Source organism: Melanostigma gelatinosum (assembly GCF_949748355.1).
Source record: "Melanostigma gelatinosum genome assembly, chromosome: 8".
NCBI classification, from domain to species: Eukaryota; Metazoa; Chordata; class Actinopteri; order Perciformes; family Zoarcidae; genus Melanostigma; species Melanostigma gelatinosum.
In genome coordinates, this window is record NC_136641.1 from 18,489,611 (window position 1) to 18,514,101 (window position 24,491).

Genomic DNA, 24,491 nt, shown 5'->3' on the forward strand with positions numbered 1-24,491 from the left:
ATTTCTATAATTTCCTAAATACATACAGTAACAAAGCCGAGATATTGTTAACCTATGAAAATACAATCCAAAATCACTATACAAGAAAATATATTCTGTGAATTATATCTGAAATATAGGATGAACATATTAAAAGTTTCCAACAGAAGATCCCAATAAGCGTGACCTGAGCAGACGACTCTTCCTCAGCTGTGAGGCTGGATCACATGACTTCGTAGCCGCTGTTGATGCCTCTCATCAACAGGCAGGAGAACACGATGCCAAACACCTGACTGGGGGTTTACCTTCTGGTACACTTTGTCACGGTTTTTCATGGTCCCCTGTCCACAGTTGGCAGAGGGTTTCACACAGCATGAGTCAAGCACAGACTTTCCATCTTTTCCAAAGCTCCTCCAGTCAGCGGAACTGTTCGCGCCACAGCATTTCATCTGCAAATGAGTCACGTGAAAAACATTTAATATGGTCATGTCGGCAATGTACAGTAAAAGGATGTAACTCGTGTCAACAGATGGTGCAAAGAATAATGACGTCACGTCGTGCGGCGCAGACCAACAGGATGCAGCGGTGTTATGTGAAGGTTTAGTCAGCAAACAGTGAGAAGGAGAATACACACTGAACTCACTTTCTCCTGGAGTTTATCCACGGTCCCTTTGAAGTCAGCTGTGCTGTTCTCGTAACCAGAAATCATCTCGGTGAGATTGTCCTCGACCACATTTGACAGCTACATGGGAGGCACAACGTGGGGGTCAAAGCACACCTTCTGCAGGGTCTTACATACGTCAGCCCCCTGCTCTTCCTGACTCCTCGCCTCCCGGGTGTCCTGATAGGCCGCCGGCTGAACAGCCACGCCATGGAGCTGCTCCTGCTGGACCGGGCCCTCAGCAGGCTGGGCCCCCACCAGTTGAGTGACTCCGAACTCAGACAGGTCAGTCACTCCACACAACTTAAAACATTTCACATTTACTGGCCATACATTGATTTGCATGATGAACGTTGCGTATCCCTCATTAAGCTGTGTTATAAATACAGAATATTTGTCTCTTTTTCAGGCTTGTTATGTGAGGGGGCTCACGCACACAAAGCCCTGGCAGCACATCACCCCCACCCTCATCAACCTCCACTGGCTCCCGGTCAAGTCCCGCATCTCATACAAGATCCTCCTCCTCACCTACAAGTCCCTCCATGCCCATGCCCCCCAGTACCTATCGGACCTCTTCCGCCCGCATGCCCCTCCCCGGAACCTGCGGTCTTCAGACTCTGGCCTGCTTACCACCGCCCGCACCAAACTGCGAACCTTCGGGGACAGAGCTTTCAGTGTGGCAGCCCCCACCCTCTGGAACTCTCCCTGCGGTGATCCGCAACATCTCCACTCTGGACGCCTTCAAAAGGGCCCTCAAGTCCCATCTGTTCGCCAAGGCTTTCGGCCCCTAGTTTACTTGTTTTGTTTTTCTGACTGTTTGTCTAAACAGTTTTTTTTACTCTTGTAAAGCGGCCTTGGGTCCCCTGAAAGGCGCTATATAAATTAAAGTTATTATTATTATTATTATTATTATAATCCCGATGTAATTTAAAGAGTCTTTAATAGCAACTGGAAAACAGCAAAACAGATCTTAAGTATTCTTAACAGAAGAAGAAAAAGTGTTAGAATTCCTCACAACAACAAAAATATACAGTACGGTGGAGTTTATCATTTCTATAATTTCCTAAATACATACAGTAACAAAGCCGAGATATTGTTAACCTATGAAAATACAATCCAAAATCACTATACAAGAAAATATATTCTGTGAATTATATCTGAAATATAGGATGAACATATTAAAAGTTTCCAACAGAAGATCCCAATAAGCGTGACCTGAGCAGACGACTCTTCCTCAGCTGTGAGGCTGGATCACATGACTTCGTAGCCGCTGTTGATGCCTCTCATCAACAGGCAGGAGAACACGATGCCAAACACCTGACTGGGGGTTTACCTTCTGGTACACTTTGTCACGGTTTTTCATGGTCCCCTGTCCACAGTTGGCAGAGGGTTTCACACAGCATGAGTCAAGCACAGACTTTCCATCTTTTCCAAAGCTCCTCCAGTCAGCGGAACTGTTCGCGCCACAGCATTTCATCTGCAAATGAGTCACGTGAAAAACATTTAATATGGTCATGTCGGCAATGTACAGTAAAAGGATGTAACTCGTGTCAACAGATGGTGCAAAGAATAATGACGTCACGTCGTGCGGTGCAGACCAACAGGATGCAGCGGTGTTATGTGAAGGTTTAGTCAGCAAACAGTGAGAAGGAGAATACACACTGAACTCACTTTCTCCTGGAGTTTATCCACGGTCTCTTTGAAGTCAGCTGTGCTGTTCTCGTAACCAGAAATCATCTCGGTGAGATTGTCCTCGACCACATTTGACAGCTACATGGGAGGCACAACGTGGGGGTCAAAGCACACCTTCTGCAGGGTCTTACATACGTCAGCCCCCTGCTCTTCCTGACTCCTCGCCTCCCGGGTGTCCTGATAGGCCGCCGGCTGAACAGCCACGCCATGGAGCTGCTCCTGCTGGACCGGGCCCTCAGCAGGCTGGGCCCCCACCAGTTGAGTGACTCCGAACTCAGACAGGTCAGTCACTCCACACAACTTAAAACATTTCACATTTACTGGCCATACATTGATTTGCATGATGAACGTTGCGTATCCCTCATTAAGCTGTGTTATAAATACAGAATATTTGTCTCTTTTTCAGGCTTGTTATGTGAGGGGGCTCACGCACACAAAGCCCTGGCAGCACATCACCCCCACCCTCATCAACCTCCACTGGCTCCCGGTCAAGTCCCGCATCTCATACAAGATCCTCCTCCTCACCTACAAGTCCCTCCATGCCCATGCCCCCCAGTACCTATCGGACCTCCTCCGCCCGCATGCCCCTCCCCGGAACCTGCGGTCTTCAGACTCTGGCCTGCTTACCACCGCCCGCACCAAACTGCAAACCTTCGGGGACAGAGCTTTCAGTGTGGCAGCCCCCACCCTCTGGAACTCTCTCCCTGCGGTGATCCGCAACATCTCCACTCTGGACGCCTTCAAAAGGGCCCTCAAGTCCCATCTGTTCGCCAAGGCTTTCGGCCCCTAGTTTACTTGTTTTGTTTTTCTGACTGTTTGTCTAAACAGTTTTTTTTACTCTTGTAAAGCGGCCTTGGGTCCCCTGAAAGGCGCTATATAAATTAAAGTTATTATTATTATTATTATAATCCCGATGTAATTTAAAGAGTCTTTAATAGCAACTGGAAAACAGCAAAACAGATCTTAAGTATTCTTAACAGAAGAAGAAAAAGTGTTAGAATTCCTCACAACCAACAAAAATATACAGTACGGTGGAGTTTATCATTTTATCATACGTATGTATGTACATACGTATGTATGTATGTATGTACGTATGTACGTATGTATGTACGTATGTACGTACGTATGTATGTACGTATGTACGTATGTATGTACGTATGTATGTACATATATATATATATGTATATATATGTATATATATATATGTATGTATATGTATATGTAGTAAGATGTAAGATGTAATTTAAAGAGTCTTTAATAGCAACTGGAAAACAGCAAAACAGATCTTAAAACAGCAAAACAGATCTTAAAACAGCAAAACAGATCTTAAAACAGCAAAACAGATCTTAGCAGACGACTTCCTCAGCTGTGAGGCTGGATCACATGACTTTGTCGCCGCTGTTGATGCCTCTCATCAACAGGCAGGAGTACACGATGCCTAACACCTGCAATTTAAAACGATCACACATGAGAAGGAGAGGACACATCGGTTTGTTTTTCTGCTGGTAATAAAGTTGGTTTTTTTTGACAGACTGTCAATACAATCAATCCTGTTGTCACTTTTAGAAGCAAAATAAAATCAGTGAAATTAAAAATGTAAAGAGTTCAAATGAATACAAATTATGTTAATGTAAATATAGATTATTTTTAAACCCTCAATTATCAATATTGATATCAGATGGGCTCTACTTTGTCTCCTACAGCCACATTACAGCTTACTGCTCATGCAAACCCTACATTTTCTACACTGCTGCTTCACATAAAGGTCTTTCCGCTGTGTTTTATATGTATTATATGTGTATGTATTATATGTGTAATTCTAACTATATCTCATGCTCACTGACTTTTAAAAACAACACATTGACTGGGGGTTTACCTTCTGGTACACTTTGTGACGGTTTTTCATGGTCCCATGTCCACAGTTGGCAGAGGGTTTCACACAGCATGAGTCAAGCACAGACTTTCCATCTTTTCCAAAGCTCCTCCAGTCAGCGGAACTGTTCGCGCCACAGCATTTCATCTGCAAATGAGTCACGTGAAAAACATTTAATATGGTCATGTCGGCAATGTACAGTAAAAGGATGTAACTCGTGTCAACAGATGGTGCAAAGAATAATGACGTCACGTCGTGCGGTGCAGACCAACAGGATGCAGCGGTGTTATGTGAAGGTTTAGTCAGCAAACAGTGAGAAGGAGAATACACACTGAACTCACTTTCTCCTGGAGTTTATCCACGGTCTCTTTGAAGTCAGCTGTGCTGTTCTCGTAACCAGAAATCATCTCGGTGAGATTGTCCTCGACCACATTTGACAGCTACATGGGAGGCACAACGTGGGGGTCAAAGCACACCTTCTGCAGGGTCTTACATACGTCAGCCCCCTGCTCTTCCTGACTCCTCGCCTCCCGGGTGTCCTGATAGGCCGCCGGCTGAACAGCCACGCCATGGAGCTGCTCCTGCTGGACCGGGCCCTCAGCAGGCTGGGCCCCCACCAGTTGAGTGACTCCGAACTCAGACAGGTCAGTCACTCCACACAACTTAAAACATTTCACATTTACTGGCCATACATTGATTTGCATGATGAACGTTGCGTATCCCTCATTAAGCTGTGTTATAAATACAGAATATTTGTCTCTTTTTCAGGCTTGTTATGTGAGGGGGCTCACGCACACAAAGCCCTGGCAGCACATCACCCCCACCCTCATCAACCTCCACTGGCTCCCGGTCAAGTCCCGCATCTCATACAAGATCCTCCTCCTCACCTACAAGTCCCTCCATGCCCATGCCCCCCAGTACCTATCGGACCTCCTCCGCCCGCATGCCCCTCCCCGGAACCTGCGGTCTTCAGACTCTGGCCTGCTTACCACCGCCCGCACCAAACTGCGAACCTTCGGGGACAGAGCTTTCAGTGTGGCAGCCCCCACCCTCTGGAACTCTCCCTGCGGTGATCCGCAACATCTCCACTCTGGACGCCTTCAAAAGGGCCCTCAAGTCCCATCTGTTCGCCAAGGCTTTCGGCCCCTAGTTTACTTGTTTTGTTTTTCTGACTGTTTGTCTAAACAGTTTTTTTTACTCTTGTAAAGCGGCCTTGGGTCCCCTGAAAGGCGCTATATAAATTAAAGTTATTATTATTATTATTATTATTATAATCCCGATGTAATTTAAAGAGTCTTTAATAGCAACTGGAAAACAGCAAAACAGATCTTAAGTATTCTTAACAGAAGAAGAAAAAGTGTTAGAATTCCTCACAACAACAAAAATATACAGTACGGTGGAGTTTATCATTTCTATAATTTCCTAAATACATACAGTAACAAAGCCGAGATATTGTTAACCTATGAAAATACAATCCAAAATCACTATACAAGAAAATATATTCTGTGAATTATATCTGAAATATAGGATGAACATATTAAAAGTTTCCAACAGAAGATCCCAATAAGCGTGACCTGAGCAGACGACTCTTCCTCAGCTGTGAGGCTGGATCACATGACTTCGTAGCCGCTGTTGATGCCTCTCATCAACAGGCAGGAGAACACGATGCCAAACACCTGACTGGGGGTTTACCTTCTGGTACACTTTGTCACGGTTTTTCATGGTCCCCTGTCCACAGTTGGCAGAGGGTTTCACACAGCATGAGTCAAGCACAGACTTTCCATCTTTTCCAAAGCTCCTCCAGTCAGCGGAACTGTTCGCGCCACAGCATTTCATCTGCAAATGAGTCACGTGAAAAACATTTAATATGGTCATGTCGGCAATGTACAGTAAAAGGATGTAACTCGTGTCAACAGATGGTGCAAAGAATAATGACGTCACGTCGTGCGGCGCAGACCAACAGGATGCAGCGGTGTTATGTGAAGGTTTAGTCAGCAAACAGTGAGAAGGAGAATACACACTGAACTCACTTTCTCCTGGAGTTTATCCACGGTCCCTTTGAAGTCAGCTGTGTTGTTCTTGTAACCAGAAATCATCTCGGTGAGATTGTCCTCGACCACATTTGACAGCTACATGGGAGGCACAACGTGGGGGTCAAAGCACACCTTCTGCAGGGTCTTACATACGTCAGCCCCCTGCTCTTCCTGACTCCTCGCCTCCCGGGTGTCCTGATAGGCCGCCGGCTGAACAGCCACGCCATGGAGCTGCTCCTGCTGGACCGGGCCCTCAGCAGGCTGGGCCCCCACCAGTTGAGTGACTCCGAACTCAGACAGGTCAGTCACTCCACACAACTTAAAACATTTCACATTTACTGGCCATACATTGATTTGCATGATGAACGTTGCGTATCCCTCATTAAGCTGTGTTATAAATACAGAATATTTGTCTCTTTTTCAGGCTTGTTATGTGAGGGGGCTCACGCACACAAAGCCCTGGCAGCACATCACCCCCACCCTCATCAACCTCCACTGGCTCCCGGTCAAGTCCCGCATCTCATACAAGATCCTCCTCCTCACCTACAAGTCCCTCCATGCCCATGCCCCCCAGTACCTATCGGACCTCCTCCGCCCGCATGCCCCTCCCCGGAACCTGCGGTCTTCAGACTCTGGCCTGCTTACCACCGCCCGCACCAAACTGCGAACCTTCGGGGACAGAGCTTTCAGTGTGGCAGCCCCCACCCTCTGGAACTCTCTCCCTGCGGTGATCCGCAACATCTCCACTCTGGACGCCTTCAAAAGGGCCCTCAAGTCCCATCTGTTCGCCAAGGCTTTCGGCCCCTAGTTTACTTGTTTTGTTTTTCTGACTGTTTGTCTAAACAGTTTTTTTTACTCTTGTAAAGCGGCCTTGGGTCCCCTGAAAGGCGCTATATAAATTAAAGTTATTATTATTATTATTATTATTATTATTATTATTATAATCCCGATGTAATTTAAAGAGTCTTTAATAGCAACTGGAAAACAGCAAAACAGATCTTAAGTATTCTTAACAGAAGAAGAAAAAGTGTTAGAATTCCTCACAACCAACAAAAATATACAGTACGGTGGAGTTTATCATTTCTATAATTTCCTAAATACATACAGTAACAAAGCAGAGATATTGTTAACCTATGAAAATACAATCCAAAATCACTATACAAGAAAATATATTCTGTGAATTATATCTGAAATATAGGATGAACATATTAAAAGTTTCCAACAGAAGATCCCAATAAGCGTGACCTGAGCAGACGACTCTTCCTCAGCTGTGAGGCTGGATCACATGACTTCGTAGCCGCTGTTGATGCCTCTCATCAACAGGCAGGAGAACACGATGCCAAACACCTGACTGGGGGTTTACCTTCTGGTACACTTTGTCACGGTTTTTCATGGTCCCCTGTCCACAGTTGGCAGAGGGTTTCACACAGCATGAGTCAAGCACAGACTTTCCATCTTTTCCAAAGCTCCTCCAGTCAGCGGAACTGTTCGCGCCACAGCATTTCATCTGCAAATGAGTCACGTGAAAAACATTTAATATGGTCATGTCGGCAATGTACAGTAAAAGGATGTAACTCGTGTCAACAGATGGTGCAAAGAATAATGACGTCACGTCGTGCGGCGCAGACCAACAGGATGCAGCGGTGTTATGTGAAGGTTTAGTCAGCAAACAGTGAGAAGGAGAATACACACTGAACTCACTTTCTCCTGGAGTTTATCCACGGTCCCTTTGAAGTCAGCTGTGTTGTTCTTGTAACCAGAAATCATCTCGGTGAGATTGTCCTCGACCACATTTGACAGCTACATGGGAGGCACAACGTGGGGGTCAAAGCACACCTTCTGCAGGGTCTTACATACGTCAGCCCCCTGCTCTTCCTGACTCCTCGCCTCCCGGGTGTCCTGATAGGCCGCCGGCTGAACAGCCACGCCATGGAGCTGCTGCTGCTGGACCGGGCCCTCAGCAGGCTGGGCCCCCACCAGTTGAGTGACTCCGAACTCAGACAGGTCAGTCACTCCACACAACTTAAAACATTTCACATTTACTGGCCATACATTGATTTGCATGATGAACGTTGCGTATCCCTCATTAAGCTGTGTTATAAATACAGAATATTTGTCTCTTTTTCAGGCTTGTTATGTGAGGGGGCTCACGCACACAAAGCCCTGGCAGCACATCACCCCCACCCTCATCAACCTCCACTGGCTCCCGGTCAAGTCCCGCATCTCATACAAGATCCTCCTCCTCACCTACAAGTCCCTCCATGCCCATGCCCCCCAGTACCTATCGGACCTCCTCCGCCCGCATGCCCCTCCCCGGAACCTGCGGTCTTCAGACTCTGGCCTGCTTACCACCGCCCGCACCAAACTGCGAACCTTCGGGGACAGAGCTTTCAGTGTGGCAGCCCCCACCCTCTGGAACTCTCTCCCTGCGGTGATCCGCATCATCTCCACTCTGGACGCCTTCAAAAGGGCCCTCAAGTCCCATCTGTTCGCCAAGGCTTTCGGCCCCTAGTTTACTTGTTTTGTTTTTCTGACTGTTTGTCTAAACAGTTTTTTTTACTCTTGTAAAGCGGCCTTGGGTCCCCTGAAAGGCGCTATATAAATTAAAGTTATTATTATTATTATTATAATCCCGATGTAATTTAAAGAGTCTTTAATAGCAACTGGAAAACAGCAAAACAGATCTTAAGTATTCTTAACAGAAGAAGAAAAAGTGTTAGAATTCCTCACAACCAACAAAAATATACAGTACGGTGGAGTTTATCATTTTATCATACGTATGTATGTACATACGTATGTATGTACGTATGTATGTACGTATGTACATATGTATGTATGTATGTACATATGTATATATATATGGATGTATGTATGTATATATATGTATGTATATATATGTGTATATATATGTATGTATATGTATGTATATGTGTATGTATGTATGTGTATATATATATTTATTTTGTATTTGCTCAACCGGTTTTGAATGTTTTTTTGCTGTGCCAATATTATATACATTTTAATGGAACTGTCTGAAATAAAAACCTTTTGTGGTGCATTTATGTTTCCCTGTTTGTATTTACACTTCAGATAATCCCGATGTAATTTAAAGAGTCTTTAATAGCAACTGGAAAACAGCAAAACAGATCTTAAGTATTCTTAACAGAAGAAGAAAAAGTGTTAGAATTCCTCACAACCAACAAAAATATACAGTACGGTGGAGTTTATCATTTCTATAATTTCCTAAATACATACAGTAACAAAGCAGAGATATTGTTACCCTATGAAAATACAATCCAAAATCACTATAATCACTATACAAGAAAATATATTCTGTGAATTATATCTGAAATATAGGATGACCATATTAAAAGTTTCCAACAGAAGATCCCAATAAGCGTGACCTGAGCAGACGACTCTTCCTCAGCTGTGAGGCTGGATCACATGACTTCGTAGCCGCTGTTGATGCCTCTCATCAACAGGCAGGAGAACACGATGCCAAACACCTGCAATTTAAAACGATCACACATGAGAAGGAGAGGACACATCGGTTTGTTTTTCTGCTGGTAATAAAGTCGTGGTTTTTTTTGACAGACTGTCAATACAATCAATCCTGTTGTCACTTTTAGAAGCAAAATAAAATCAGTGACATTAAAAATGTAAAGAGTTCAAATGAATACAAAAACACATGAACACCATCTTTCAAATAAAATCATATTAGGAGGTAAAATTGTACTTGTTAGGATTTATGCACTACATACTAAGTGTCTGGACAGATTACGTTTTTTATTATTGACGTTACGTACCTGCAGGCCGGCAATGACGAGAGCTGCAACGATCACCCACAGGAGGTTTTTCCTCATGAAAGCCAACAGAGCATCATGACAACCCTACAACAACAACAAGAAACAAAAGTTAGATTTAATATGGACATTTCACTGCTTGAGTTATTTAAGTGACCCGTTTGCTTCACGGTAAAACTTTATGACTTATTTTCAACAGTTGTGTTTTGTTGACTTTGGCTTTACGTCCTCTTATCGTTCGGACTGTAAAAAACTGGCCTTGCACATTTGATAAAGGTGACAAAATACGGAAATGACCATAAAGTGTTGTTATTACACCAAATATGGAAATCCTTTACCTTTTACTCGTATGTTCTATTCATAAACCGATATATTCATTGGTGTTTTCCAAAAAGTCAGCCAACATATTTTGAGGTCAGTTTTACCACAGAAATGTCTTATTTACATGCACTTGTGTGGGGACTTGTTACACACACAGACTGTGTGTGTGTGTGTGTGTGTGTGTGTGTGTGTGTGTGTGTGTGTGTGTGTGTGTGTGTGTGTGTGTGTGTGTGTGTGTGTGTGCGCGCGCGTGCGTGCATGCATGTGTGTTGAACACCTATTTGGCACAGAGAACCATTATCATCCCATTGGACTTGTTTCTGTCTAATATTTACTTCACGCCCAGCTCCGGTTTCGTCTCAACTCACCATTCCTTATTTAGCTTCGTAGATGCTACTTTGTCAGCGGTTTGGTACTGAGAGTGTAGTTAACGGTGGGTTCATCAGAGGTCTTTGCCATTGCTGACAAGGTTTAGACTGATAATCAGCTAAAAGAAGATCTAAAGCAAAGTATAACTGCAATGTCGGGTTGTGATTCTCAGTAGGTTTGTCACAATGCACAACCTCTTTCTCTTCTCGCTCTCAGTTTAAACAGAATCTAGAAACGTTGCACTGTTGCATAGTTTGTCCGTCTGGTAGCACGGACTAGTTTTTCATCTGTAAAATGTCCTGCTGCGTACACACGTCTTTAAAAAATGATGTTAATGTAAATATAGATTATTTTTAAACCCTCAATTATCAATATTGATATCAGATGGGCTCTACTTTGTCTCCTACAGCCACATTACAGCTTACTGCTCATGCAAACCCTACATTTTCTACACTGCTGCTTCACATAAAGGTCTTTCCGCTGTGTTTTATATGTATTATATGTGTATGTATTATATGTGTAATTCTAACTATATCTCATGCTCACTGACTTTTAAAAACAACACATTGACTGGGGGTTTACCTTCTGGTACACTTTGTGACGGTTTTTCATGGTCCCATGTCCACAGTTGGCAGAGGGTTTCACACAGCATGAGTCAGGCACAGACTTTCTATCTTTTCCAAAGCTCCTCCAGTCAGCGGAACTGTTCGCGCCACAGCATTTCATCTGCAAATGAGTCACGTGAAAAACATTTAATATGGTCATGTCGGCAATGTACAGTAAAAGGATGTAACTCGTGTCAACAGATGGTGCAAAGAATAATGACGTCACGTCGTGCGGCGCAGACCAACAGGATGCAGCGGTGTTATGTGAAGGTTTAGTCAGCAAACAGTGAGAAGGAGAATACACACTGAACTCACATTCTCCTGGAGTTTATCCACGGTCCCTTTGAAGTCAGCTGTGCTGTTCTTGTAACCAGAAATCATCTCGGTGAGACTGTCCTCGACCACATTTGACAGCTACATGGGAGGCACAACGTGGGGGTCAAAGCACACCTTCTGCAGGGTCTTACATACTGTCACACACAGAAAACAGTGAAACGCTACACTCACTTTTTCTCTGAACATGTATCCAGCGATCACTGCTGCGATCTCAACAACAATGATCAGGAAGAGAAGAATGGCAAACTGGGGGAAAACAGAGAAATTAAATGAAATCAACGCAATTACTATTCTAAGCCACATAATACATGTTTTACACACATTATTCATTCCTCTGTACAGCAAAGGTAATTCACCCCTTTTTGCTGTATTGTTTAACAGATATCGCACCACGTGACTCACCGTGGTGACCATGCAGTAGTTCTCTTTCCAGGCACCGCAGCAGCCGAAGAAGGCGACGAAGAAGATCACCACGCCGATCCCGATGATAACAATGGGACCTGCTGAGGCCGACGCGTCATGGATGGCCACGGTGTTGTGAAGACTTGTTTGAACCAGGACTCCCACGACGATCAACACTAGACCACATAGCTGCAGGGAAAAGAGGGCGGTTAGTTTACGTTCTTTGGGATCTCTTTTCATGTAATATAAATGTTTTTAGCTGACAGCTTATCTGGTAACACAATGGAAGTAAAGAGAGGCTGTAATATTTTAGTTTAATTATTATTATTATTATTATTATTTTAGTTTAATTTTAGTGTAAATACTCTTTGTATTGTATATTTTAAGTCACGGGATTTAATATTTGTAAAACTTTTCCAAAGCCCGGAAATTGCATTTTTTTGTGAACGACGTCACCGCTGTGTACAAGCTTGCAGGGGCAAGATGGGAATAACACTACTGCACAATTTCAGTGGACCGCACATCTCCGGAAGTAAAACCAACAGTGTGCTGCAGTACTCACTTCTTCTTATGGTTCAGCCATATGGTTGCTGAACCATATAGTTCTGAAACTATGGTTCTTATGGTTCAGCCATGGTTCACATCATGCTAATGTTCAGCAGGTAAAATGAAAATACCTACCGGACATGAAAATACCTACCGGAAATGTTAAAGCTGGGCAATAAAACCACACAAATTCAAAGGGATGGTAAATTAGGGATTTACCATCCCTTTGAGGGATGGTCAAAGTAAAATATTTCTATTTTATAATTAAAGTATATTTAAATTTCAACATAAGGAATTCAGTTGTGGTTAAATGTAACAATTATACATTTACCTGCTTATAAGATTCAAACGTTGCTTCTATATGAAGACCTTACTAAAACAAAATGATTAAGCACTTGTGCTAAAAACAGATGGTTTATTAACAGGCGTGAGGTGATCAGATGATGTATTGCGATATGATCACATGAGTTACTGCAGTGGGTGGGGTGACGAGAGCATATTGTTTGATCTTCTACAAACACTGTGGGTGAACTGTTTGACTGGGATCAGCTGGGATCAGAGTACCTGTCTAAATAAAGGTTGAATAAAAACAGATTCCCTACAGTGTGAGCCTTCGGCAACTCAATGTTAAAATTGCACAAACATTCTGGTTCATTCACGCCCTGTAATTCAACGATGTACAAAAACAGCTCACAGTACTCGACACAGGCTGGCTGCATGTCGGGGCTACTGAGGTTTGGGTTCACTCAACTGCAAAACGCAATCCTCAGAAACGCAAAAGGTGGACTGTGAAAAAACAAAATGCCAACAAGAATGTAGGGGTGAATGAAAGCAGGAGGTTAAGTGGCTTTGAATGCGACACATCTAAGGATGGGTGACTGACTCCGGCACAGTGCTGAGAGGAAGGGAGTGTTACAGTTTTAGGAATTGTTTTTACATGAGCTTTCATTTCTCCTACCAAAAATGTACGCTGGCCACCAATTGTAGGGGCTTGGTGGCTCCATGCTTTAAAATGTTAGCGCATATCCCTGCTTAAAGGATGAACATTGCTGCTTATTAATATTATCTTGTTTGACTAAACAATCATTTCAGCTTGCTGATAAATAATCAAAACATGTGGCTACAACCTTAATAATGCTTATCTTATCAACAGGCAGACTTTTTTATGACTTAATATATGAGTCATTACGCAAAAACAAAAACACCCTGGCAGGAAGCAGCACAGGATACAGACATAAACAATGCAGTTCATGGTTATTGTATGGTTATCAACTAAACTCTGCCCGCCGACTAGTCTTACTACTCGTCACTTCAGTCAAGGAGACAAGGTTTGTCTGTCTGTTTGTCTGTAGGACAAAACTATCGGCCATATTTTAATGAAACTTGGTGGAAGGGTGTATCATGAGCCAATGAAGAATCTCATGAATACACATTATTGTGCTCTTCTTTAACGCCGCAAGACAGAGCCTTTGGCCTTGGCGGAGGGCTTCCTTGTCGTTTCATGTAAAATTAACAGAAATGCTCATATCAGGATAACAAAACTATATATTTAGACTGACAGTAGCCTTTGAGTCAGATTATTGTCTGCCAAATTGGTTGTGTATTTTCCATTTTAAACCCTGGCTGCAGCTGAGGACCTCTCCTTGTTGGCAACACCAATGTAAATATTTGAGCTTGAGTCAAATAAGTGGCTAATGTTTGCTGTAGGAAAATATTAAATCGTGAAAAGACCAGGCAAACAGAGCAAAGACCCGGTATCAAAACAAGAACACTATAGAATATTCATCCGGGTTATGTTGTTTCATTAAGCTTGACTTTCATTTCTTGATGAAATTATGCAGAGCTCAAACATTAGTTGAAGAATTTTCCAACATTTTATCGACTAATCTAATTGAGAAATCACCAAAAAATGAATCAAAGAGATAACAAGTTGCTTTAACCCCTCCTGCTTAGCATTTATAAGCAGTATAAACATTTAATACATCATTTAAAAAACACACTATAATGTAGTTGTGAGCAGATAAAATAACAGTATTTATCACCAATTATAACTTCTATGAAATATTATTACAATAAATATAATATGTAATGATTTTACTATAGTATTATTAACTGTTATATCATCAGTGGAAGTGTTGGAAGTGTTACGAGTGTGCAATGTGTGGAGCAACTAAATTAAATGTACTTCCTCTTCCTGTCCTATGTGAGATGATTATCAATGTTTTGGTGCGACAGAGTCGACCGTGTGGAGCTTTCAGTAGCACGGTTGCACTGACGGAGGGCAGTAAAAATAAATAAAAAAGTGTTGATCTGGATCTGGCCGTTCGTTACACTTTTCAATCTGGTCATAAGATTCACATTCCATCATCACCTCTCTCTCTGTAAAGCTCACAAACGAGGAAACAGGAAACGCTCCGCTTGATCCAGGATCAGGTTCATGTTCTGTGCATTCATAACATGATAATAAACAAACATGTGAGCCAGTGAGTGTTCAGGTAGAGTAAATCAAGAGGGGATGCCAAAGGTCGTGTGTTTGCTCATCAGCTGGTTTTACAGATAAATACTACAATATATGTCAAAGTAGGGTAACAAGACCAGAGTTCACGCTCACAGTCACAAGGGCTGACAAAAGGTCAAAAGGCCACATAACTACCGGTAGTCTGTATTTCAGCCAAAAAGATACGCTGGAGTAACTCAAGCCAACACTTGTCAACATCAAGTGGCCTTATTTACTACCTTGTGGTGTTAGTTGTAGCCTTCAAAAAGCTCCTTTCACCTCCCTGTGACAATGTGTTTAGGTGCCATCTGCCACCACTCTGCTGTCTTTTTGATAAGTAAACATTTATTAAAGAGGTGGTTGAGCGGATACTCACCCAGAAGATCAAGTTGAAAACGAAAAGCAGGAACTGGACACATTTCATTCCCCCTTCGACGGCCATGGCTGATGATGATCTGTTTCCTGGATCGAAACATGTACACAAGCATATTCAAACTAACTTTAGTCGCATTCACTTTTTTCAAGGCAGAGAGCGTCACGAACCTCACATCAGCTGTAATATGAGCAGAAGATATGAGTCATCTGATGATTTGATAGTTGAGCTGTACAAAAGGCCTTGAATCGTGATCAAACTACGCATTTTAGTTCCTATGAAGCCACACCAGTTGGTCAGTGAACCACACATCTTACAATTGTTTTCACTTGAATTACAACCAAGACGATGGCACTCTTACTCATATTGTAAAATATTGTTTTCTAAATCTGTAGGGGCAGGGCTGCTTAACCAATACGTTGCGGTCTTTACAACGCACAGTCTGAAGGGATTAAAAGTGCTGATTTGCGGAAGAAGCAGAGCCCTGTCTGTGCACTGGACCGTTAATGACAGCTAATTGTCAACAATATTGCTTTGTCGCGAAGCCAAATAATTACATCATCCAGAGCCACTTTGTCTTATTGAATTTGTGGAGTTTGACCACGAGGTTAGTCTCACATAAACACAAAAAGATAGACACGTTTCATTTCTGACGAACGTGCTGGTTTTGTTGAATATTTAAAAAAGAAAAATACGTTTCCGTTACAAAAGGGCAGCGAAGAAAACTGTTTTATTTCGGCGGTTTTAACTTACCTTAGAGAAGAAATCTGTAAAATCCTGCGTTGAGAGGCGAAGACGACAATGTGTTGAAATGTTTAACTTCTTGCCATTTATAGGACTCGCTCCTCCCTCGGCTCCTTCCCTTCCCACCTCCTCTACTTCTCCTTTATTGACCTAAACTCATTATGCTGCCTTCAAGGTCTCCTCGTTAAACACACTACTTTCCAAAGACATTATTAACGGAGTCTGCTCGATGGTGCTAGTCAAAAGAAGTAATACATATTTTATGATATTGTATTATTAATCTGAATTAACTAATGTTGTCACACAAATGTAGTGGAGTAAGTATAATATTTAATTCTAAAATGTACTGAAGAAAATACTGAAATAAAGTAAAATTGTACTTAAGTCGGCCGAGGAGTAAATACGTTGTTACTTTCGATGCACAGCACTCATACTTGTTCATAAATTTGTAAATGAAAATAAATACCAAAAATAAATAAATTGCTAATGCACCATAGATCAGTCAAGCTAATGCTAAAAACACATTTTGGGTTGTCTGGATGTTTAGTCTTTCTCGTTGGTAATAGCATAGTTATACGTGTTTATCATTAATAGACACTTGCATTGCAATTAATAATTGTGTTCTGGTTCAGACCCTCCTGAAACCTTTTCCCAGAAGTACATGGTCCAATCAATCAAAAGGATTTCTTTTTTACAACATGGCAAACACAAATTTATTCTGAATAATGTCAAAAATGTGATGAATGATGAATGTCACAGCTAACAATAGTTGTATACACAACAGGAAGAAAGGCATTGTGAAATATATGAATGAGATAATCTCGCCACTCTCTCATTTCCTAAAGTAGTGACATTATTAATGGTTAAAGTGCTGTTACATTCACATGAAATGAAACACTGTGTCAAACTTGTCAAAGGGCTATAAGAAACCCAATTTCTCAATAACGTCCTGTTCTGTGTAACATCCTCAGACTGACAAACCACTGTCTCCTTGAGCATTGTGTTGAAAGAATTCAAACGACAACCAACCAAATGCAGGAACCTTTCGTTATAAGCTTTGTAAGTACCGGTATCCTCATTCCGATATGTTATGTTGAGCCTTGACAAAGTGAACTTTTTGCTCAAACTTATGGTGTGGTAAAAATCAAAAGTCTTTGTGAATACTATGAAATAATGTGGTGTTCAAAGCTCATATTTTTATGGTTTGAATGCAACACTGTTACATTTTCAACAATTGACTCATGCTGCATGTCTTCTCACATTCAAGCTGATAAGATGAATGCAGTGGACCGAATTGTTGACCTCAGTTGAAACAATTACCTCAGTGAGCCACATCTCTGAGAAAACCATAATGGACCTACAATATCAGCTTACTGTAAATGTTTCGTTCAAGTCAAGCTCAGGAACTGAATTTCCATTCGACTGTTTTTTTGAAAAAGTAGACATTTAGCAGAAGGGTTCAGTTTATTCCTGTAAGCTGTGGGACCACAATGATAAAGTAGCTAAAATGCAGTGTTATGTAACCACATGACACTGCATTAGTTCACCACGTAGGCCCATAGCTCAGGGCGGTGGTGCAGCATGCAACAAGACTAAGAGTCTACAACAGGACTTTCAGCTTTGTGAGGCTGTAGTTAGGCACAGCTGTACTTTGAGCTAGGCTAACATGCTCACAATGACAATGTTAAAATACAGATGTTTAGCGGGATGGTTAAGGGTCAAAGTAAAAATATTTCTATTTTATAATTAAAGTATATTTCAATTTCAACATTAGGAATTCAGTTGTGCTTAAATGTAACAATTAGACATTTACCTGCTTATAAGATTCAAACGTTGCTTCTATATGAAGACATTACTCAAACAAAATGATGACACCATCAAGGGTCAAGGGTCAAGGGTGACACCACCCTCATTGGACTCATCTCTGGTGGGGATGAGTCCGCCTACAGGAGGGAGACTGACCATCTGGTGACCTGGTGCGGTCTGAACAACTTGGAGCTCAACGCTCTAAAGACAGTGGAGACTCCCCCGCACATCCCTTCATATTTAAATACACGTGTCACTTTTACATTACACTTGTTAACTGTTATCTGTTTGTTGTGCACTTTATTTTATATTCTTTTAAATTATATTGTACATTTTAATGTTTCTATTCCTTGCACTGTTGATTGTTGTTGATTGTCTAATGTTATGCACCACCTGCCATGACAAATTCCTTGTATGTTACATACATTGGCAATAAACGGTTCTGATTCTGATTCTGGTACTGATGATTAAGCACTGATGCTAAAAACAGATGGGAGGAAGTTGCAACAGGCGTGAAGTGATCAGATGATGAATTGCGATATGATCACACAAGTTACTGCAGTGGGTGGGGTGACGACGGCATATAATTTGATCTTCTACAAACACTGTGTGGGTGACCTGTTTGACTGGGGTCAGCTGGGATCAACTGGCTCTAAAGCAAACATTGCGGTGCACTGCATATCGTTTACTTTCACAGCAGGCGGTCCACGGGAAGGGATTTAACCTGTAGAGCTCAAACAATTCGACGACAAATGGATCCATTTCGTCAGGCAGCAGAAATATATGTATAATATTGTGTATTAAATATTTTTCTTGTACAATTTTGAGCCTACTAAAGATTTAAAATTAAATGATATGGAACAGATGTTGATTTGTCTTACAAAGCTCTCAATGTCCTCAAATTGATCCTCTGACTGTCCACAAGAGGGTAACACAGGGTTTAGTTATTGTTGAGTGCTTCTTTACTTTGCACTTAAATGATGTTTTGGAGAATCTTTCAAATGCAACAATTCATTATGATTCAGCAGACCCAGCTTTTGGCAATCTACAAAATGCTTTTAATTGGATGAAGTCAAAATTGTGTAAGTTGAAACTAGTTTTAATTGACAGTAAATCCAAAATTAAGTGTTTTAAAAAAAATCCTACAACGTGTAACGACAGACTCTAATTGACCTATTTGTCAAGTTCCAAACAATTCTGAACTATATGTTATCAACATTTATCTTGCTATGTCGATGTGCATTTTAAACTATTTTCAAGACACTCTCATATGAAATTATATATATGTTTTTTAATGCTGATATTGTAGGCCTTTGGTGCTATGATGTGATGGTTATTGGTCTTGATTGATTGATGTCATTGTGTAGTGGGACCTGATTGGTCTACGTGGGCCTACCAACCTATTTAAGACATGCTCATCTTTTGTTTTGTAAAGTAACCTAATCGATATACCGAAACGTTATCAATAAATATCTCTGAACACAAGTCAAAAATACAGTTGTTTCTTCTATATTGTCTACCCAAGGTATTCTCCTACACACCTGTCAACCTACTTCCAAATAATTAATTTTTTTTAACTAAAAAACATCAACATATAAGCTGTTTATTCTTAATATAGTGTATAAATTGGTCTCGTCGTAAGTGTATCTCTACAGTCGCTTGAGAAAGACGTTGAACGCACAGCAACGATGATGACATTGAGTGTGACTCTGTGATTGGCTCTACGGCCTGTAACTCATCCGATCGCTTGCCAGAGGCGGAAGGGGCGGGACAAAACACTACGGAGGCTCATCATGGCGGGACGCATGAAAGTGACAAACGGTTTCACCTCTATAAGTGCTAAATGTAGGGTTTTCATGGTGCTACTTATCTATATACCCCAGACATCAGGACAACAGGTTACGGGTAAGAAGCAGTGTTAGGCAGCAACAGCGGAGAATTAATGTGATACGTATTTTAAACAAGTTTCATTGGTCAGGCTAACTCATGCTAGCTTGTGTTGGGCTGTTTGGATGTAAGTGAAACTGTACAGAAGTGACTTCATGCTGAGCCTTTCTCTGATTCTGTCTCTGTGTAGGGGAGACATATAATTCGGTTGTATCATGTTTGAAGTTGTCTGCGAACAAATGTGTGAAACCTCAACTATTTAGCTGGAGTTTACGAGCCCTGACCCGCCCTCAGGTTATTTCTATCATGCTAATTATATAACCTGTGCGTCACTGAGCAGAAACAAGTTTGACAGTTGCAGCAATTTGCACGATATTCAGGAAGTGAAGACAATGATATATTAACACACTGTATGAGGTATTTATACCTTGCAAAAATACTACACCTGTTAAGCTTCTGGTATGCATTTCTGTATTCTTTTCACCTTTTTATAATATAGTATTTTGTTGGGACTTTAAGAGGATCAAGCTTGAAAAAGTACAATATCTCAGTTGACATGAAACGTTACTTGTGTTTTTTTAATCTGTTCATTAGTATTTTACGAAATGATTATGTCACTGTATGTATATATATATTCACGATACAAAAAAATTGATCTTTCAAATACTTAACTTATGAAAACAGTCATCTTTTAAATGTGTTTATCGTGTCACAGGTTTCGCTTACACTAGACAGCCTAACTTATCAAGCGACTTTTGATGCAATCTTAGTATTGACATGCACGTATCTTCTTATCAAACACAGGTAACAAACATCCCGTAACTGATCTCCAGGATGGAGAGGAGTACGTATTGTCAGGGTCCAACAGGTTCTGTTACAAAAACTCTGTGTTTCCGACTTGGAGGCAAACATGGACAAGAATTCAGGTAAGTTACACAACCGGTGGTTAGCCTAATCCAGAAATGTTTACTGTGTATTTAATGCACTTTCTCAATTATAAAATGATTTGATAATGTTAACAAAAATGCTGTTATTATCACCCTCAGTCCGGATATCTTGGAGCCACATTTGATCTTGTTTAAAGTTTAAAATTGTTGTGATCAATGACATCGAGATAAAACGGGAAGCCTCTGCTGGGATATTGTGTAAACAGTTATTAACAAGAGTTACAGCTCACAGCACTTCATCTTAACTTAATAACTGAATATTTGTGATAGGTCAAAGTGTGGAGTTCGAACGTGTTTAAGGTGGAAATTGTGGCGGGTGAGGAGGAGCTGCAGGAGCTGGATCACTTCAGTGTCTGGGGCTGGTTTCAGAGCTTGTTACGTGAGCGGCACAATGAAACCACGATTAACATCAACCTGTTCAGCAAGGAGACGTGCTTCAAGGTTGATCCTGCTGACAGAACGAAGTACACTGTCAAGCCCCTTCGTAGTAAGTGGGAAACAAATGCACGCAGTTAACTTGCTGGTTATTGACAGTTATTACATTCAACACTATGTCCTCTTTTTTTCCCTTGCAGAGTTTGATATCTATCTGTTTTTGGTTTTCCTCGCTGGAGCGTCTTTGTTTGTCTTTGCAGGATCACTCAGCAGGTCATTTTCCCCAACTCATGTTTCATTGTTAGGATTTCACAGCATTTATGATGTTGTTAACAGTTTTCTTCCTCCCTTAACTGAAGGAGTCCAGTTTTCTTCTACTCTGCTGGTATGAGCACCGGCATGATCGCCTCACTCATCATCCTCTTTTTCATTTTGTCACGCTTTTTGCCAAACGTGAGGAATTTCATTGCCCACAAATATCCATGAGTTTATGAGTTGAATCACTTTGGCCTCATATTTAATGATTGTACCCTTTTGTGTGTGTTGTTTCTGCAGAAAAGCCCTTTTTACGTCTTGATCGTTGGTGGCTGGTCGTTTTCTTTGTACGCCATCCAACTCGTCTTCAGGAACCTCGGCGTGATTCTGCGAGAACACTGGAACGTGGCTTTAGGTACCGACCCTTTGTCAACACAAACTTTATAGATAGTCCCTTTCTGGTGTTTGAAACATCAGACCAAAGACTCTTAAGACGGCATATTAAAGAGCTATTTTTAGACTATACTACACTATAGTTGACTCCTTGAGAATCACCTTTTTAAGTCAAAGAGTGCCTTTGGATACCTTTCAGTATAACTACTTTTGTTGGATGATATATTGTCCCAGAAATGATTGTGATAAATTATATTGTCATTTTAAGACCGTTTATTGCGACAGATATGATACAATAGCATAACAATTCAAGTACGCCCTCAATGAGCAACTTTTAATTCATTTTGGGTTAGTTCTTTCTTAACACGGTAAATCAATATGTCTGTTTCTCTCAGGTTATGTAACAGTGGTGGGATTCATCACTTTTGCTGTGTGCTACCGTTACGGTCCTCTGGTGGATGCGAAGAGCATTAACATCTTGTCATGGACGCTGCAGCTGTTTGGCCTACTTCTGATTTATTTCGGGATTCAAATTCAGCAAGTTGCATTCGCCATCATCGTGGCAGCTTTGTTCTCCAAACATCTGCAGTACCCAGTGTGTCTGACGGTTGCTGCATGGAGGTGGGTGTTCACAGTGCCGACAGAAGGTGGCGTCAGAGTCCCGTAATATATGAAATCTACTATAGTTCGAGAGTCAAAGTCTTGCATGATGTCTGCTTATTTCAGCATTTTAGATTTATCCGAGTTGATGTTGAAACAGTGACATTGAATTCTCCCTTTTTTAGAATCAGTAGACATATTCATTTCTTATCATTTTGATTTTTTTTTTTTTTTAATCAAGTTCTTGCTGTGTTTTGCAGGAAAATCAAAGGGTATGTTCGCTGGAAGCCGGAGCCACGTCGCCTGTTGACTGAGGAAGAGTTTCAAAAGCAGGGGGAGGAGGAGACTCTGCGTGCTCTGGAGAAGCTGAGGAAGCACTGCAGCAGCCCAGAGTTCAGCCCCTGGAAGGCAGTGTCCAGGCTGCAGTCCCCGAAAAGGTGCCTGTCCTCACGTTCTGTTCCCAGAAGTTGATTATTCATTAAAACACATTATATTAAGCTGCTTCAATCCAACTTTGTTTAACAAAAAATAGAAAGACACTCTTCATTTACATGAAACTTACATTTGGGTCCGGCTATTACCATGAAGAGACAATAAAAAGTATTCCCTAATGCTAATTCAAGAATCAGCTTTAGTTGGCCAGTAGATGTATATCTCTCTCTCAATGTACTTACACAGAAATTGAAATACCAGCTAGGGACAAGGACAGCAAAGCTTGATAGATAAAGGCATGGAATAGAAAGTGTGTGTGTGTGTGTGTGTGTGTGTGTGTGTGTGTGTGTGTGTGTGCGCGCATTTAATACGTATATATATATTCATTCATTTAATACTTGTATTTACTCCTATGTTAACAAAAAATGTGACTTCTGAAACCAAATGGCTACACCCGTCATGGTTCAGGTGTGTATTTTGTTTTTGTAATTACTTTGAATCACATCGTAGAGATCCGTTTTCACCTCAAATCTACTTTGATTAAATATTGTAAAAACATGAAAACTTCCAAGAAGTTTCATACTTTTTATATGCACTATATGTTGTTGACTAAATTGATACTTATTCAGATATGACAATAATCTTAAAATTCATGGTTTATGAATCTATCCAACTCATGCGTGGTTTATTATTGAAGTGTGGACAAACATTGTAGTTGTGAGTATAAGTGCATGTGTAGAATGTAGGTACTCCTACAGACCAGGACATGGTTATTACACTGCATAACGCGGATATTGTTGCTGATGTCGTCACTTTAATCCACAGGTTTGCTGATTTCATTGAAGGGGCTCCTCACTTGATGTCAAACGAGGTGTCTGTTCACGTGCACGAGTACGGCTTTGGTGGATCTTTTTTTGAGGACGAGTTTTTTGACACAGACGACGAAGACGACGAACTTAAGCCGATGATACCGGAGTGAGACCGCTGTGTTGACAGACGTACGAAAAACAGTCGGACAATTCTATTATTGCCTGTCGGAAAGGAGGCCAGAGGTCGGCTCTCCGTGCCTTCGACGCAAACGTCCGGACAGACGCCGGATTAAGAAAACTCTGGATTGTGATATCGGTCAGAGGAGCCACCTTGAGTCCAGACTCTGAACGAAAAACGGGCAGAACAGTGTGGTCAAATCTGTTATCGGCATAAAGAAATGTCAAAGTAATGTAGTTTCAAAGACTGTGCGCTAAAGCCAAACCTCTTCTTTATTTAGGGACCTCTGTTAAATTTGAGGTTGCAAAAAATGATGGCGCTGCGATTCGGGCCTCTTTTTTTTTTTTTTTTTGGGAGGTCAAAGCAATTTAACTTTTTACAGTGTGATGGGAGCTCGTGTTGTCTTTAGCTTAGGTTTTAAAGTTTTATTTTTCTAAACATGTGTTCACAGCCCTTAGCCTCTAAATGTGTTCTGAGTGTGAAGTTAAACATAGTACACCATGTGATATGTCGTGGTTATTCTTCTATCTTTCTGCTCGGGGAGGAAAAGTTTGTCTTTGTTTGTTTGTTTGTCT

At 41.4% G+C, this 24,491-nt stretch overlaps 5 protein-coding genes across 7 annotated transcripts; 4 read left to right on the forward strand and 1 right to left on the reverse strand.

Moving 5' to 3' along the window:
• The first annotated feature begins 2,261 nt into the window (after positions 1-2,261).
• Positions 2,262-3,166, forward strand: LOC306781362 (uncharacterized protein). The gene is made up of 2 exons (XM_079274188.1): positions 2,262-2,614; positions 2,739-3,166. Exons 1-2 carry the CDS (start codon positions 2,540-2,542, stop codon positions 3,120-3,122), a joined length of 459 nt encoding a protein of 152 aa, XP_079130314.1. The 5' UTR covers positions 2,262-2,539; the 3' UTR covers positions 3,123-3,166.
• A 1,311-nt stretch (positions 3,167-4,477) lies between these two features.
• Positions 4,478-5,737, forward strand: LOC306780703 (uncharacterized protein; the record flags this gene model as incomplete). Its single annotated transcript, XM_079273137.1, has 3 exons — positions 4,478-4,849; positions 4,974-5,274; positions 5,733-5,737. The coding sequence occupies exons 1-3, from the start codon at positions 4,775-4,777 to the stop codon at positions 5,735-5,737; spliced, it is 381 nt and encodes a 126-aa protein (XP_079129263.1). The 5' UTR covers positions 4,478-4,774.
• A 708-nt stretch (positions 5,738-6,445) lies between these two features.
• LOC306781497 (uncharacterized protein) lies at positions 6,446-7,739 on the forward strand. 2 transcript variants are annotated; one of them, XR_013772212.1, is made up of 3 exons: positions 6,446-6,538; positions 6,663-7,189; positions 7,258-7,739. XR_013772212.1 is itself a non-coding variant. In XM_079274373.1 (2 exons), the coding sequence occupies exons 1-2, from the start codon at positions 6,464-6,466 to the stop codon at positions 7,044-7,046; spliced, it is 459 nt and encodes a 152-aa protein (XP_079130499.1). In that variant the 5' UTR covers positions 6,446-6,463; the 3' UTR covers positions 7,047-7,739. The 2 variants fall into 2 exon arrangements, 1 of the variants encoding a protein (XP_079130499.1); XM_079274373.1 differs by having other exon boundaries at positions 6,663-7,739.
• A 1,707-nt stretch (positions 7,740-9,446) lies between these two features.
• On the reverse strand, positions 9,447-16,354 carry cd63 (CD63 molecule). Its single transcript, XM_079272953.1, has 8 exons — positions 16,244-16,354; positions 15,494-15,579; positions 12,075-12,263; positions 11,844-11,918; positions 11,652-11,750; positions 11,314-11,457; positions 10,045-10,128; positions 9,447-9,744 (listed from the first exon to the last, which is right to left on the reverse strand). The coding sequence occupies exons 2-8, from the start codon at positions 15,557-15,559 to the stop codon at positions 9,679-9,681; spliced, it is 723 nt and encodes a 240-aa protein (XP_079129079.1). The 5' UTR covers positions 15,560-15,579; positions 16,244-16,354; the 3' UTR covers positions 9,447-9,678.
• Positions 16,355-19,833: 3,479 nt separating this feature from the next.
• On the forward strand, positions 19,834-24,419 carry nemp1 (nuclear envelope integral membrane protein 1; the record flags this gene model as incomplete). Of its 2 annotated transcripts, none has more annotated exons than XM_079273365.1 (9): positions 19,834-20,054; positions 20,732-20,853; positions 21,145-21,361; positions 21,450-21,522; positions 21,609-21,702; positions 21,805-21,919; positions 22,293-22,518; positions 22,758-22,934; positions 23,755-24,419. In XM_079273365.1, the coding sequence occupies 9 exons, from the start codon at positions 20,027-20,029 to the stop codon at positions 23,906-23,908; spliced, it is 1,206 nt and encodes a 401-aa protein (XP_079129491.1). In that variant the 3' UTR covers positions 23,909-24,419. The 2 variants fall into 2 exon arrangements, with proteins under 2 accessions (XP_079129491.1, XP_079129490.1); XM_079273364.1 differs by having other exon boundaries at positions 19,834-19,945.
• Positions 24,420-24,491: the final 72 nt, after the last annotated feature.